This window comes from Rhinoderma darwinii, chromosome 1, assembly GCF_050947455.1.
Source record: "Rhinoderma darwinii isolate aRhiDar2 chromosome 1, aRhiDar2.hap1, whole genome shotgun sequence".
NCBI classification, from domain to species: domain Eukaryota; kingdom Metazoa; phylum Chordata; class Amphibia; order Anura; family Rhinodermatidae; genus Rhinoderma; species Rhinoderma darwinii.
Window position 1 is genome coordinate 432,728,534 of NC_134687.1, and position 17,401 is coordinate 432,745,934.

Below are 17,401 nucleotides of genomic sequence, written 5' to 3' on the forward strand. Positions count from 1 at the left end.
AATGTAAACTTGCTTTATTGAACTCAAAAGTTTACACATAATTAAACATTTGTACTATGTTGTATAAAAACATATACTGTATACAGTCAACGGTACAAGACTTGGGCTTGTTTCACATCTGCCTTGCAGATTATGCCAAAAATTCCAGACATAACAGCGCGGCATGTATTGCTTTTTTGTCTGGCAAAATTACAGAAACCTGAAAGAACCCACTGAAGTCAACAGGTTCCATCGGGCGCCGTTGGTGGCCGTCATGTGGGAGCAAGAAAACTGAAATAACGACAATGATGTGAACATAGCCTTAATGCCTTTTTACACTGGCTGATCGGCCGGTGCAGCGAGCGCTGATCAGCGAAACATTGTTGATCGGCGCTCGTTTGCTCCTGTCACACGGAGCTATCGATGGGGACGATCGGTCGTTACTCCGATCGCTCGTCCCCATACGTTATCATGTCGGCAGCGCGTCTCCCTGTTTACACAGGTATATGTGTTGCCGACAACGATATTTCACTTTTTTTAAACGATACGATCCGCAGATGATCGAGCGTTGGCTCGTTCATCTGCTGATCGCTGCCCTGTTTATACAGGGCAATTATCGGCAAATAGCGTTCTATGAACAATAATCGCCCAGTGTAAAACCCCCTTTACAGTGATAACCTAAACGCTTATCTATTGGGCTGTATAGAGGACATCAGCTGAGATGGGACTTGAGGAGTTACAAAATTAACATGCTGTACCAGAAACTGGAATGAAGACCAAGTATAAAATTCACATAAGTGTTGGACCGAATATGTCAAACTGTGATAGTTAAGTGTGCAATGGAGGCTGAATAAAAGTTTTAATAGCTTGACAAATGAGGACAGCTAGGAAGGAAATCCACTTTACCATGGAATTTTTAGTTCCTAGAATAAACTCTGACCACCTACTATGTTTATCCCACTCCCTGAACACTAACAAACCAACGGTATCTACTCGATGTGTTTTCAAGGAATCCTGTAGTGTCATAAAACACTACCACAATATGCCAGTCAGAATTTGGTGCAGTTTTCTAAGGTACATCCCATTCCAATTCTTACACTACTTTTGATTTCAATGAAATCCGTATAAGTTTGTCTCCGTCATGCATCCTCTATCGGCCGACATGGGTTACAAGAATATTACCATTGCAGGTTCTGCCGTGAACGCTGGATTGGTAGCTCTTTATATATCAGTGGTTCTCTGACCCGTTTTATACTTAAAATGCTTTACCTTCAATGCAGAAGTCCTTCTTTAAAACAAATTATTTGCATGACTGCTACTAACCTAGAATAAATGTCATTTTAGAGGCTTGCAGAAAACACACATTCATTATTCTGGCCACTGTTGTCTTGTGTGGCCTTAAGGGAAAGCACTGACATTCATTTTCTTTGCCAAGCATCACTAAACTATGTGACCTCCCTCCAAACACTAAGCATTCTCCTTCTAATGCAGTTCCTGAGCCAAATAAGAAAGGGATGCAGAAATAACATCCTTATCGGTGGCATGCCAAGCCTAGTGCTGTCAGTATGAAGCGGGATGAACACGCAGCACTGATCATCTGGGTCATACGAAACTTTTCTCTCTCAGAATTCGATGATTTGTGTAACGAAAAGGAGCAATTTTAGAATTTTGAAAAAAAAGCGTTTTTCTTCAGCCGCTTCCATTACATCATGCATTCCTGGTCATAAAGGAAGGAAAAACCTTTTATTATGAGTAAAACTCTTGCTGCTGGGAAAGCTTTTAATCCGTCTAGCAGGAGAAAAAAGAAATATTCACACTTCAATAAGATTCCATCATTGCTGCTCCAATCTAAATATCTGTGAAATATTAACACTAGTTTACAAACCGTTACGTTTTTAGGTCGATTTTTACGCTTACAGTGCCTTGCAAAAGTATTCACCCTCTTGGTGTTTTTCATGTTTTGTTGCATTACAAGCGTGAATTTAAATGGATTTTCGGTGGTCACTTTTAAACATTCCATTGTAACAATTTAGACTATTTTGTCAGGTTCACTACATAAAATCAAATTTAAAATTTATTTTAATTTCTGGGTGTAATGCAACAAAACATGAAAAACACCACTGATTACTTTTGCAAGGCAATGTACACAGGATCAGAAAAACATTACTACTTTCTTCCAAAAACAACGCCATACCTGTCATAGGTTGTCTGGTTTTGCAGCTCAATTCCATTGAAGTGAATGGGTATGGTAGACTGGCTATTGATTATAAATGTGATTACAGCCAGTGTATGTGGAGCTGCAGGTGGCTCCTGCAGGCAACTATATGGAATCGGTAGGTTATAATCTGATCCTGCTTTTTAAAGTGTGCAATTTTAATAACATATAATATATTCTTTAATATGGCTAGAAATCAAAGCATCACTTTTAGGCCCCATGCACACGACCCGCGATTGCAGGCACGGCCGGCCGCCGACTTCCACCCGCATTTTCGGGCCGTGCTCCCATACAAAGTATGGGAGCACGGCCCACAAAACGCAAAAGAACGGACATGTTCCATAATTTTCTGAACATTTCTACAGCACGGACACCCACCCATAGCGCTACGGAAAGGTGTCCGCGTTCAATTAAAGTGAATGGGTCCATTTTTGTGTTTTGCACGTATGCGTCGGGAAAGCTTCCATTATATCGATTGAGACCAAAAGAGTGTTTTCACCTCCGCCGGGCGGTACATGTCGGAGATTGTTTGTTTGTTTTTTTGTTAGTTTTTTTGCGGGATAGAATAGCGTAGTCGACTGCACTATTCTATTTAGATGCCTATGGGTGACGGATGCCTCCGCTTAACATATACAGCGGGAAGCTCCAGTGATGTAACTATCACTGGAGCTTCCTGTACAGGGCACTTTGACATTAGAGGGGTTGTCCAGGATTGGAAAAACATGGCTACTTTCTTCCAAAAACAGCGCTGCATCTGTCCATGGGTTGTGTGTAGTATTGCAGCTCGAACCCTTTCACTTCAATGAAGCTGAGCTGTATAACCAGACACAACCAATGGACAGGTGTGGCTCTGTTTTTGGAAGTTGTTTTTCTTATCCTGTAAAAAACATTTAATCCCAGCGTCTGGAAAAGGGGCAAACAAAGGGGAAGTTGTCAAGCTGCTACCTCATACTAGTCCCTGCCCAGACCTCAGAGGAATGAGCACACTTACCTCCTCCTGCTGCCTGCACTCCGGCCTCCTTCTGCTGCCCGCACTCCGGCCTCCTCGCACCCGCTCTTGAATACTCCAGCCCCATTCCTGTGGCATTTGTGCCTTCCACCCCATAGTCCAACAGCAAGGTAACTCGCATCCACCTCCACAACTGCCTCACTATCCTCCCTTCAAGGCAGCTGTAGTACCTGGCTGCTTTTTAACTCTGCCCAGAGAAGCTACGTCCCTGAAGCTTCCCTGGAGTAGCCCCAGTGATGTAACTGTCCATGGGAGCTATGCCAGGGAAGCTCCAGTGATGGATTTTTCCTGTGTGAGAATAAAAAACGTCCAGGAACTCCAGCTGCTTTAAAGGGTAGATAGTCGGGAAGCTATGCAAGGGGTGTGGAGTGCCTCTTATTCGGACTGGGGGCACAAAGGCCACTGGAGTCGGGTCAGTGGAATCATGAATTTCGAGTCAACTGACTCCCTCCTAGTGCAGGGAGGCCGAAGAGCGATCAGAATTGACAAGGACGGCAGAGGAGGTGAGTGCGCTCCTGGGCGCTCATTCCTCAGAGGCCTGGGCAAGTAAGAGTATGAGGAAGCAATTTGACAGCTTTCCCTTATGTTTCCCCTCCTTCCAGCACTGGGATTAATTTCATAGTGCTAGTTGTAATTCTGTGCAGGAAGCTCCAGTGAAATAACTGTCCATATATGGACAGTCGAGTCGCTGGATCTTCCCAAGGTATTTGTTAGACAGCAGCTGTGACTGATGCCTAAACAGTGGCATCCGTCACCCATAGGTCATAGTGGTATCCGTTTGACAGATACTTTATGTAAAGGGTCATGAAAGTTCATGACGTAGACGCTAAACGGATACCATTATAGCCTGTGGGCGACCGAGGTTACGGTTAGGGCCCATTTACACGGGCCAATAATCTGCAGATTATTGGCCCTTGTAAACAGGGTAGGGAGCAGTCACTAAATAAGCAAGCACTTGTTTGTCGACTGATCACATAGTTTGTGCAGCCTAAAAAAAAAAACATAGTTGTCGGCAGCACATCTAGCTGTGGAAACTGACGGTGGACTGAACGATCGTATTAACGATCGTTCGTCCCCCTACAGAAAGCATCGGCCCATGTAAAAGGGTCTGCTAACGAGTGCTGATCGACTTGTTATACCATGGATCGGCGCTCATCATGGGCAGAAATCTGCCCGTGTAAACCAGCCTTTAGGCCTCTGTCACAGCCTCTCTTTATTGAATACTCTGTTAAACAGAGGACTAAAAAGTAGTGTGTACATAGAATAACAGAAGTCCGCCAGTGCAGGGCTGTTTTATCGACTTTAGATCTCTGAAAAGTGACTGTGCCCAGGCAGCCCCACACTCTGGATTGATGGGAATCTAACTGGCTGCCCATTTTACCCACTTCATCCGCAAACAGACATTTATGGCAGATCTAAAGTAAAGTCCGTCGTTCTCTATGGGTGGGAAAACCCCTTTGAATAGTTGGGACTAGAGTGGTAACATTGTACATGCAGTGCTAGTATTTGTCAAGAATTATAGCAGTATATTGTGTTGTAGCAGAGGTCAACCAGGTCTTTTGAACCATTAGATATTTGGAGTATATACTTGTCTTGAATTATTATAACTTATTTTATTATCTTTGTTTGCAGCCAGCAAATATTCTATTAGACGAACATGGACATGTGAGGATATCAGATTTGGGACTTGCTTGTGATTTTTCCAAGAAGAAGCCTCACGCTAGTGTGTAAGTACACTTATAATATCCTACAGTATATGAAATGGTTAATTTGTCTGAAAGTTGCATTTATTAGAGACTGCCCTACATGTAAGGCGGGATACACACGACCGGGTCGTTCCCGAGCCCGAGTGTCTGCCGGTAAAATCGGCCATTTTCGGTTTGCATTAAGTTTTGCATCCGTGCCGGGCCGGGCAGATCCGGACAGTGACACCATGTGTTCGGGGATTCCGCTTCAGGAGTTTCCCCTGATGTCTCTGCCCAGATATGGACAGAGACATCAAGCGCTCTGTCCAGGAGCGGAATCCCTGAAAACACGGGGATTCCGCTCCTTCAAGGAGCTAAAGTGCGGCTAGCACATAGCAGAGCGGGGAGATACCTCCCTGCTCTGCTATAGTGGCATCGCTACAGTAGTAGCAGCCGCAGCAGCTGCAGCTGCTAGCGGCGCCATCGAAGGTGTCGCCGGGCCAGGGTGCTTTTAAAACAAGCAGGGGAAGGGAGCCAGCGCAGCGCTCCCTCCACCTGCTGTACACCCCGGCCCTGCCACACAGTGTACAGCGATGCCATTCGTCAGAATGGCATCAACTCCTCCTCCTCACATGCACTCTGCGCTGTGAGGAGGAGGAGATAGAGCGCAAGCGCTGGAAAGCCCGGCCATCACTCGGGACACATTCCGGTGATGGCCGTGTATTACCCGGCCCCATAGACTTCTATGGGAGCCGGGCGGCCGGGTACCCGGGCGAAGATAGAGCATGTCCTATTTTTTGACGGCCGGTTCTCCCGGCCGTCAAAAAATCGGTCGTGTGAATAGTTCCATTAGGGGTCTATTATTCCTAATGCAGCCGGGTGCCGGCCGATTTATGAACGGCCGGCACCCGGCCGGGAAACCCTGCCGTGTGAATGAGGCCTAAAACACATGACTTGGATGTGTCTCTGTATTTATAGTGTTGTTGTAGTATTTTTCAATATGCTGGTTCTTGTTTCCGCAAGTCTGAACTGGGCCTGCGTGGAAGTTTATACTGATGTTACAATGCAATCATCCTACACGATCTATTCGTCAAAAATTGAATCCATCCAAAAAACACAAATATATATATATATATATATATATATATATATATATATATATATATATATATTATAATAAGCCTTGCTGTATGATTTTTGAATGGTCTATAAAGTCAAATAATAATGACGGGGAGAATCCTAGATACTCTGCAGTCCTTAGTCATTCTTCTTATTGCCCTTGCTTATTACACCAAAGGTACATACAAACAATGTTGTTGGTCTTTTTCTATATGCCGTCTTTTTTTTAAATATTGTTAATAAATAGAAGACATTTACATCTGACACGGAAGATTTTTTTTAAATTTTTTTTAAATACTTAACCTTTAACGTTGCCAAAATGTAACTCTGCATAACTTGAAAAACTTCTTCAACCAGTGGTAAATAGTTGTATAAATATATCAGTGTTGTCCCACCAGACTGCATGTAACATTCTTGGAAAGTGAAAATAATACTTTTACAGGGGCCAATGAGCATATGAACGCTTGTTCCCGACCATTGCCCTGTGTAAATATTAGCTGCCCTGGTTATTTGATGAACAATGCATATTCTGCACCACCAGATAAAATGAAAAGCAATCTAAAATAACAAGAACCTTGGACTTTTTGATTTGAGAAAACAATTTTTATAAATAAAGATGAACGAATTCTACAGTAAAATGCATCGACCAGATCATCCTGTGATTATCCTTAGAAAATCTGGGTATGCATTAGAATTGTTCCATAATTACAATCCGATAGACGCATCGCAGCTCCGGAATCTCATTTCCACCTTTAAATAGTACTAATAATTATGAGTCATTATATGTGATTCATTGTGGCAATTTAAACCTGAACAATAGTTGCGTTCTTACACTACTGTTAGCTTTCCGGTTCATTCTCGCTAGCTTACTCAGGTTAGAAATTGTTGGTATAAAACATACTGTATTAATTTAACATTCCAGGTAAAATGAAAGGATGACCCCAAACGCCCCCGCCCCATAATCTTTGTATTCACAGCCAGTCTACTGAACGCATTTTATTGTTAAAAAAAATGGAGAGAAATAACTACTGTATCACACAAATGGGATGAGGGAATTTGAAATGAAGTCTCATATGCCAGTATTAGAGCACTTTTTAGAAACCATTAAATCTTTATTTGTATATTAAAAATTATATTTTTAAATCCAACGGTCAAACTACTCTTATTTTCGCACGGTGTTCTTTTGCTAAAGGGCCTATTTTCAATTACATATTGCAAGATTTTTATAGTTGTTATTTATCTGCATTCAAGGTACTTACTCTGAGGAATAAAGCGACCCTTCATCTTTCTAGATGTGAACCCCATTTTGGTGACAGTGGACTGTTTTTTAAAGAGGACCTGTCACTAGGTCATATAAGTTGAGCTGGTTTACTGACCTGAATAGCGTGGTCTTCCTTTTTTTCATGGACCCCACACCTTGTTCCAGAGATATTGCTCACTATTGTGTTGGCTCCAATATGCTACTTTGCTGTAGTTAGCCAACAGGGCGTGAACTACTCTCATGCTGCCTTGCGCTGATTGGTCAGCATCAGATGCAGGGAAACTAGCTCCACCTCATTGGCTAGCTGCAGCATATTAGTATCGAGTGAGCCAACACAACAGTGGGCCAGATCTCTGCAACGACAAGGGGGGGGAGGGGTTCCAGGAAAAAATGAAAAATAGCACTGGAATCGGGAAAACCGCACTATTCAGGTCAGTTAAATAGTTCAACTTATATGACCTTGTAACCGGTCCTCTTTAAGCTACAGTATCCATAGACATGATATTGTATGTCAAAGGGTGATTCACCTACATTCTCCAGTCTATGGTAGCAGCCCGACGGTTCCCAATGTCTCCCATTAGGGGAAATAGTGACTCAATAAGTAGGATTTCAGCCTGTCCAATCCTGTTATTTTCCCTGAGATATGAGTGATGTCAGAGGTGTCTGGCAGCTACTTATCTACCCTCTCCATAACAACATGTCCGTTCTCCTGAGCTGACTGGATTTGTTCATTTGAGGAGACTGCAAAGAGACTTGTGTCTATGGTCCGCTTTGGCTGATAAGTTGAGTGGTGATAATGTATAGTGTCTGTTACAAATCCGGACCTGGCAGCTGGTTCCTAGGACAATGAGATCTCACACATGAATGAGCAAAGGCTACATGATACCTTTATACATATGGCGTCTGTGGATGTTTCAGAATGTAGCAATATCCCTAGTATAGTAAAATGTCTAATTGTAATGTTCGTTACAATTTGATCAATGTATTTCAAAGACCTAATTTAAAACTCCGATAACATTGCATTCCCGTAGGAACGGAAAATATCTGGTTATGTGGAACCTGTCAGGTCCAACAACATCATTTCAACGGCATTTTTTCACTCCATCTGAAAGCTGTATTTCTACTATACTTATACAAACAATGACCATGTTGTTGGTCTTTTTCTATATGCCGTCTTTTTTTTTAAATATTGTTAATAAATAGAAGTCATTTACATCTGACACGGAAGTTTTTTTTTTTATTTATTTTTTAAATACTTAACCTTTAACGTTACCAAAATGTAACTCTGCATAACTTGAAAAACTTCTTCAACCAGTGGTAAATAGTTGTATAAATAGATCAGTGTTGTCCCACCAGACTGCATGTAACATTCTTGGAAAGTGAAAATAATACTTTTACAGAGGCCAATAACCATATGAACGCTTGTTCCCGACCATTGCCCTGTGTAAACAGGGCAACGATCAGCCGATGATCAAGCAAACGCTTATTCATCGACTCATCATATGGTTTATGCAGCGTGAAATATTATCGTTGTCGGTAAACCGGGAGATGTCCTGCCGACATGATGGTAATGCATGGGGACGAGCGACCGGAGTAATGATGTTACGGCTGTAATTGGCTAATGTAAAAGGGGTCCTAAGGGTCTTGTGCTGTAAAGCTAAGCAGCAACAATAGGCTTTTTTTTCCCACCCTAAGTACTTTCTGGAAAACATGGACGTACTCTGGAACGTGACCACTATTAAATCATCCGCTGTATGTAAATACTCAATTTTTAGACATTTGACATTAAAATCAGCTGTAATTGAAATGTTAAGTGTCTTTTCTCTTGAAATTCCAGAGGAACGCACGGGTACATGGCACCAGAAGTGCTGCAGAAAGGCACAGCGTATGACAGCAGTGCAGATTGGTTTTCCCTAGGATGTATGCTCTTCAAACTTCTAAGAGGGTAAGTCATTTTTTAATATATGATATGCAATATCTTAATGCATATAGTTAAATATGGGAACATGAGAGATTCTGTGTACACATACGTCTCGTATATGTTATTTGACCTCATTAGCGTTGGTAGCTTTATGTCTTGCGTGTTCCCTGAGGACAAGATTACACCTCCAGCAATTGTTGATTCATTGTCCAAATTGACTATCTAATGTACATGTATACTTTGAACTAGAATTTCTGTTTACTAAAACAAAACAAAAAAAACAACATTTAGTTGGTTATCGGTTTCATTTGTAAATTGATTTAGAATTCCCGTACCATGGCATATACCTCATAGTTTAACAAGGGAGCCTTTTATTTCTCCAAAAAATGAAAAAGTATATTCAGTCATTTCTTGGTTACAGCTTTTTTTTTTTGGAAATGGCCAGTATTATCGCAGCTAGGAGTTGTCACTCTGCTTTCTCAGAAACAAGTATAACTAAGAAACAATTCAAGAATTTATGGTTTTTGGTGATTTTTGCATGAAATTCTCTTCAGCTATCATATGCTCCTTAAAGACGCCTGGCTCCAATCGATGAACACTACAGAATTCAGAACGTTTAGAAGTGATGAAACACAAGACATGAGGGGCGACTATAGTACAATGTCTTTCCAACCATAAATTGCATTGGAGCTGAGACATTCACAGGTAGTCATGTAAAATGGCCTGTCCGCACATTACAGGAACCAGCTCTCCGAAGTACTCCGATAAAATCTCCCTACTTGGAAATATATTGTCTTGGAAAAAAAATAATAGTTGTCTTGGTTAAATTTTGTACTTCACGTTCATTTAGAATGAAAAGCTCTGTTCTATATCAATACAAACATAATTATGTGGTAGGAAATGGCATTTTCATCTGCAACAAGGTATAAAGAAAAACATGGAACAAAACCCATCATGCGGAAGACGTATCTCTAGTGTGCTGTAATACACAATGAAATATGCAGCATATCATAGAAAGAGATTTTACTGCATATATCTAAAGTGGAATGAATTTGTAATGGCTGCTAATGTGGCCGTTCTGCTGTGTGGTCCTGATATTTTTATAGGCCATTATGTTGAAAGCAATGTGGAGTTCAGAAAGTTCAGGCGTGTTGTATGTTTTTTTTTCTCCCGGAAAACATTGACTTTATGACCAAAACGGTAATTTTATTGTTTGTAGCATCTGAGAGATGTAAGTGTATATAACAGACGACCGCCTTTAGAAATCCAATGCTGTCTTGATTTAGGATTTAACGTTTGTAGGTCTTGCTGGTGATTTTACTCTATGTAGATAAAAAATAAAATAAATATTTTCTCGTTGAGTGTGGTTCCCATGTCATAAGACTGCTCCCCGATCACTCTATGTAAATGGTTCACCGAATTCACTGTAGACACTGCATTAGTAATAGGTGTATATTGGCCTCTTTTCCTTCTCAACACAAATTGAACACTTTTGGTTTGAGTAGTACTAGTATATTTGTCATAGTGGCAGGCTACACTAATGCTGTGAAGCCCAAAAAGTGCGGAGGCCAGCCCAGAACTGTGCTTCGCTCAAGCCTAGATTTACAGTTCTGAAAATGGTGGCAATGGGGGTTTTGGTCCTGGTTTCCCCGCCTTTTTCCACATTTTTTTACATCTGCAGTGCGGAGGGAACAGTCAAGTATCTGCAGCGGGGGGGGGGGGGGGGGACGACGGCTTAAATCCGTTTTGGTATTGTAGCCCTCCCTCCTCGGCATGCACCTCTAATTTCGAGTATACACTGTTTCAGCATTCTGCCTTATGCATCGGACCGGATTGAATTTTCTTTACATCTACATAAACTATCTTTCTGTTTTTGCTGCCTACATGGGTTTTCTTAGGTTACTTTTCAGGAAAATCCTTTTTCGAATTTTAAGCCATGATAGCTCAAAGTTACATTATAACCTGTATTGTTTAGAGACCAGTTACTTGGCATAATAGCGAATGTCTATATTCCACCTACCACAATGTGTAAGCGCCATGTCTGGAGCATGACCTGGGTGCATTATACTCTTTTATCAGTCAATGGAAGGAACTAGCAGCTGCTAATGCTTTCTTTTTTCCCTCAGATTTCATTGTTGTCATAATTTAAATTGAATCCACAAACCCTATTATTTGTGCTATAGATCAAACCGAGTTGTACAAAGCTTTGCAGCTCATTTGTGCGGCCTAGAAACCTAATTTAGGAATGACTGAAAAATTCATGTTTTTTTTTTTCGGTGTGTTTTTTTCCATTGATGAGTGTCAGCCCAATCCAGGATCCTTTAAACCAGAGAAAGCTCTGTAATAGAAATAGTCCTCTCTGGCAGCAGGATAAATGAGGTTGGCATCAAGTCATAAAGGGCTTTTACCCAATAGTATAGGGTAGATTAAAAACAGAACTCCATCAACTGATGAATGTGAGTCAGGACAGCCGGTAGATCGTAAGAAGGAAGCAATTCTTAGGTTTGTCATTTTAATATATATATATATATATATATATATATATATATATATATATGCAGTATAAAATTATTAAATGCATTTTTTATTTAACTAGTTGTATGATATGGTCGGTATTGGTTCAGAGTGCACTAGACTTATAGGAGGTGCACGAATAGGGTCCCAACCCAATCGTATGTAGAGAAGTATTCGGCACACAGACAAATGTGGTTCAAAAAATTATTTAGTTTTATTTATATTGTATTCAAATGCCATGGGCGGAGTGCGTGCAGGTATTCCAAGCTGTGTGTGTCTTAATGTTGGATGGGCACAGTGAGTACGTATTACCTTTAGATAGACACGCCCCCGACAACGGCATCATACGTAGTGATGGTAATATACAGGGAGCACTGTAATCTATCAGTATCATATCTATAATATACGTACTCACTGTACCCATCCATCATTAAGACACACACAGCTTCTATACCTCCTAATAATATACGTACTCACTGTGCCCATCCAACATTAAGTCACACACAGCTTGGAATACCTGCATGCACTCCGCCCATGGCATTTGAATACAATATAAATAAAACGAAAGAATTTTTTGAACCACTAGTTGTATGATATGTTTTCAATGGCTCCCTATACCAGTGATTTGTTCTCTACTCATGCTGAGAGGTTGAAAACGGTGGAGTCCAGGCAGTCTGTAATGCGAGTTTCATTCTATTTATGGGTTTATTACTCTGAAACACTGTAGATAGGCGTAGGGTATGGTTGCAAGACTGACCTTATACAATGTGGTTTCGCATTAGAAGTTCCGGAAAAGTGTTTCAAGTACTGTGTGCCCTATTTTATTAAATAGCTTAGGCATCTTGTGAAACTGCTTAGGTGTCGTAAGACACTACTGACTTCATCTATAAGAAGGGGCATGATAGATGTGACTTGTTAGTCACAGCTGTTTTGCCTTAATACAGAATTTTGCCTGCGGCAGATCTGACCTGAGAGTGATCCATTTCTAATTTACAGTCACTGCTTGCTACTAAAACCCAAGCCTTCAAAATTATTTATAGACCTGATAATATTGATAATCCTTGTTAGATTGCTGGGAGAGGAATCTCCGCTACACTAGTGCCTGCCTTGTGCCTTTGGTACGTTCTACTATGCCAGAACTTAATTGTAAACCTAAATTAATTTTTATTAACATTTAACAAATGAATGGGATAGTACATGCACGTCTCCTGGTTCTCGCTCTCTATACTAAGATCAGTGACCGTTCCGCTTTGACCTTTAAAGGGGTTGTCCAGTCCTTGACAACTAATGACCTATCCGTCGGATAGGACATCAGTACATGATCTGTGGGGGGTCCGACACCCGGACCCCGCACAGTTAAGCCGCTTCACCTGCCTCCGCGCATCGGACATACATCCCGGGAAAGTAGTTGGCTCCGACCACGGAATAGTGGCCGAGCTGCAGTACTGCAGCTCTGCTCCTCTTCAAGTGAATAGGAGCAGAGCTGAGGTTTTGCAGCACGGACGCTGTGCCATGCCAACTGCTTCCGGCTCTGTACATCGCATAATGGACAATAACATCCGGTGCCCGCAGGCCACCGCAGTGGCTAATCGCTGTGGGGTCCAGGTGTCGGACCCGCACCGATGATATACTGATGGCCTATCCAGTGGATAGGTCATCGGTTATGAGGTAGTGGACAACCCCTTTAATACTTGAGAGACACTTGTTTCCAGGGACCTGATCCTCACTGTGGTTGTTAGGAAGTGTATCCTTCGTAACTAGACTGTGAGGCGTGTTTTAGCTGTGCAGTTCAAAACTGGATTTGCACTTTGCTGACCGCAGAAAAAAAGAGAAAAGCAGCTTTGAAGTAGTCAAGCCATGCTAATGTCCAATCTCAGTAGGCAATATTAATCCGTATTAGATAAGAAAAAATACATTAAGGTGGAGAACCTTATTAATATGAGAATTATTAACCTCTATGTGACAGATTTGTCTAGTATATAATCAAAGAATAACATTCACACTGGTCTGTGGAGCCCTGACTGAAATTCATGTATGCGGTTTGAAGCCTAACTGATCCCATTGCTTTATAATGGGTCAGTCAGGTGTTGTCTTTGTTTCTCATTTATGTCAGGGACAATAGAAATCTGACAGAATGAAAGCATGATGGTAGGCCTGTCTCCTGACTAGAGGACAGTTACCTTCCTCTGAAATAATGCTTTTCAGGGAAAGCAAGCATTTTTAGTTGTGGTCCCAGCAGTTGGGCCTTACTCACACTATGTTTAGAAGATTGATCCATTCATGACACCGGGGATTGCGTTCCAACACAAGGGAGAAGTGTTTGAGAATGCGTCTCCCTTACTTAGATCTGTTAACATTGTTAATTAAAAGCAAACAAATTAAAAATAAGACGATCTCCTGAATCCCACATGAATTACACATAATATTTTTGGTATCTCTTAAATTACAGTCTTGTGATTGAAAAACTCAAAACCGCACGAGGCAAGGTTGTCCCTTGTCCCCCTTAATTTTCATTTTGTGCTTGGAGCCCTTCCTGTGCCAGGTTCGCTCCAGTCCAGGCACAGCGGGTGTAGCATTGGGGGGAAGGTCCCATAAGGTCGCAGCATATGCGGATGACCTGCTTTTCTTTCTCACCGCGCCCAGGATCTCCTTGCGCAATCTCATGGCAGAGATGAGTAGATACTCAAAATTGTCCAACTTCAAAATTAACTACCAGAAATCGGAGGCTCTTAATGTCTCGTAGCCACAGTCTCTGGTGGAAGATCTGTCGGAGTCCTTCTCCTTTAAATGGGCTAGAGACTCACTCAAATATTTGGGGGTCCAGCTCTCCAGGGATCTATCTCGCCTTTATGCAGTTAACTACCCTCCCCTCCAACGTGTAAAGAGCAATTTGGATTCCTGGATGACGGGCACCTTTACTTGTTTCGGCAGGTGTGCAATATTTAAAATGAATATTCTGCCGCGGATCTTGTACCTCTTCCATGCCCTGCCGATTCATATCCCCCGCACCTTCTTTCAAGCTCTGTTGTCCTTACTCCATAGATTTATATGGGTGGGGAAACCAGCCCGTATAGCCCGCTCCATGCTTTTGCGTGCTAGGTGTGAGGGCGGGGTGGGCCTTCCGGACTTTGTCTTCTATCACTAGGCCTCACACCTGTCACAAATTCTGGATTGGTTCAGACACACTGAGGTTAAACAGTGGGTGTCGATGGAGCAGGCTTTTCTGGCGATTCCATTGCAGGCACTGCCTTGGTTGGGCAAACACATCCCCCTATCGGCGCAGACACTCCCGACTATTGGACCCACCTTTGCGGTTGCTTCCCGACTCTTTCGCTGGAAAGAGATCTCCCCGTCTCCCTCCCCCCCCCATGTTTCCTGTCCTGTGCAATCCCGCATTCCCTCCGGGGTGAGAAAGGTGTCCATTCCGGCACTGGTTGCGGGTAGGTAAGGGACATGCTGCTCATTTCACACAAGGGGGGACTTGGATGACTAGCCCACAGTTAGCGTCTCTGACAGACCTTTTTCCTTTTACCTCCTGGCAGATCACTCAATTGAGAAATTTTTTCGCGTCCTTGCCTAACCCTTCGGTATATGCGCGGCATAGTTCCCCTTTCGAGCTTCTTTGCACAGGCACGTTACGGCACTCTCTGTCCAGACTATATACCCTACTGATTTCCTCATCCAAACTTCCCACACCTTCCTACCTGTTCAGCTGGGAGAGGGACTTGGGCCTAACATTTACTGCAGAACATAAGTACCATTTGTTTACAATGACAAATAAATCCTCCATGCTAGCAGGTTTCAGGAGGCGGGATTTAAGATCTTATCGCGATGGTATAGAGTGCCTTTCAGATTGCATGCAATGATCCCTGCGGTCTTACCGTTGTGTTGGAGATGTGAAGTCCAGGTGGGCATGATTTTACACATCTTCTGGGAGTGCCCGCAGCTGACAGATTTCTGGTCGGAGGTGTGGCGAATCTCCTCCAAATTCACGGATTTCCTCCTCCCGCGCTCGCCGGCCTTTTTCCTACTCCATCTGTGCGAGGTTCCATTATCTACGTACTGACGCTCTGTGGTTCGCCATCTGGTGAACGCAGCTAGAGCGTGTATTCCTGCGCTGTGGAGACAAACTTGCCCTCCATCGGTTGGCATGTGTTTCGGCAAGATCCAGGAGATTATGAGAATGGAGGATCTCACGGCATCCATGAGAGGGACTCATGCTAAATTTCTCAAAACATGGTATCACTGGGTCAGATTCCAATCTTCTGTTGAGTTCAGGAACATCGTGACTTCTTGAATATAATCCCAAGGCATAGGGGGCTATGTCAGTTTTCTTCCCTCCCTTTCGCCCCTCTGTCTCATCTCCTCTTTTTCTTCTCTCTCTTTTTCTGATATGTGCACTCACGGACAGTGGCGTAACTACCGCCGTAGCGGCTGCTACGGGGCCCGCGGCATGAGGGGGCCTGTGTCGCCCGGCACGGGCCCCCACCATGGCCGAAGGCTCTGCTAGCAGCCGCTATGGCTGCTACAGCACGACTCCACTGAACACTACGGCAGAGCAGGGAGGTATCTCCCCGCTCTGCCATTAAACAAAAGACATGTATCCACAGGATAGGGGATACATGTGTGATCGCTGGCATTGATAGGGAGAACGGGGGACCGAAAGTCCCCTGAAGTTCTCCATCACAAACCTCAGACTTCCGGGGTCTGTGTCGGCAGCTCCGTAGAAATGAATGGAGCGCCGGTCGCGATTGTGGGCATGCGTGACCAGCGCTCCTTTCATTTTTATTGAGCTGTGCAGACTCCGGAAGTCAGAGGTTAGTCATGGAGAACTTCGGGGGACTTTCGGTCCCCCGTTCTCCCTATCGCTGCCAGCGATCACACATGTATCCCCTATCCTGTGGATAGGGGATACTTGTCTTTTGTAGGACACACTGTAGGTCGGATTTATTTGGGGGGTTGTGGCTGTACGGCGTTACCTACAGGGGGAGGGGGCTGTCTGGCGTTACCTACAGGGGGGGCTATATGGCGTTACCTCCAGGGGGGCTATATGGCGTTACCTACAGGGGGGGCTTTATAGCGTTACCTACAGGGGGGCTGTATAGCGTTACCTACAGGGGGGGCTGTATAGCGTTACCTACAGGGGGGGGCTGTATAGCGTTACCTACAGGGGGGGGCTGTATTCCGTTACCTACAGGGGGGCTGTATGCCGTTACCTACAGGGGGGTTCTGTATGGCGTTATCTACAGGGGGTCTGTATGGCATTCTCTAGAGGGGGTCTGTATGGCATTCTCTAGAGGGGGGCTGTATGGCGTTCTCTACAGTAAGGGCTGTATGGCGTTCTCTAAAGTGGGGGCTGTATGGCGTTAGCGCCATACAGCCCCCTCTGTAGAGAACGCCATACAGCCCCCTCTGTAGAGAACGCCATACAGCCCCCACTGTAGAGAACGCCATACAGAGTCGCCCCTGTAGATAACGCCATACAGCCCCCTTTGTAGATAACGCCATACAGCCCCCTCTGTAGATATCTACAAAGGGAGCTGTATGGCGTTATCTACAGGGGGGACTCTGTATGGCGTTCTCTACAGGGGGGGTTGTATGACGCTATCTACAGAGGGGGCTGTATGGTGTTATCTACAGAGGGGGCTGTATGGTGTTATCTACAGAGGGGGCTGTATGGTGTTATCTACAGGGGGCT

At 43.5% G+C, this 17,401-nt stretch overlaps 1 protein-coding gene across 3 annotated transcripts in view; it reads left to right on the forward strand.

Annotated features, from left to right (window-relative positions):
* The window catches only part of GRK3 (G protein-coupled receptor kinase 3), a 290,760-nt gene that overhangs the window by 248,030 nt on the left and 25,329 nt on the right, over nt 1-17,401 (forward strand). For all 3 annotated transcript variants that reach the window (XM_075830772.1, XM_075830786.1, XM_075830777.1), the window contains exons 12-13: nt 4,836-4,930; nt 9,106-9,213. In XM_075830772.1, the coding sequence (XP_075686887.1) occupies nt 4,836-4,930; nt 9,106-9,213 (203 nt within the window). The remainder of the gene's footprint in view (nt 1-4,835; nt 4,931-9,105; nt 9,214-17,401) is intronic.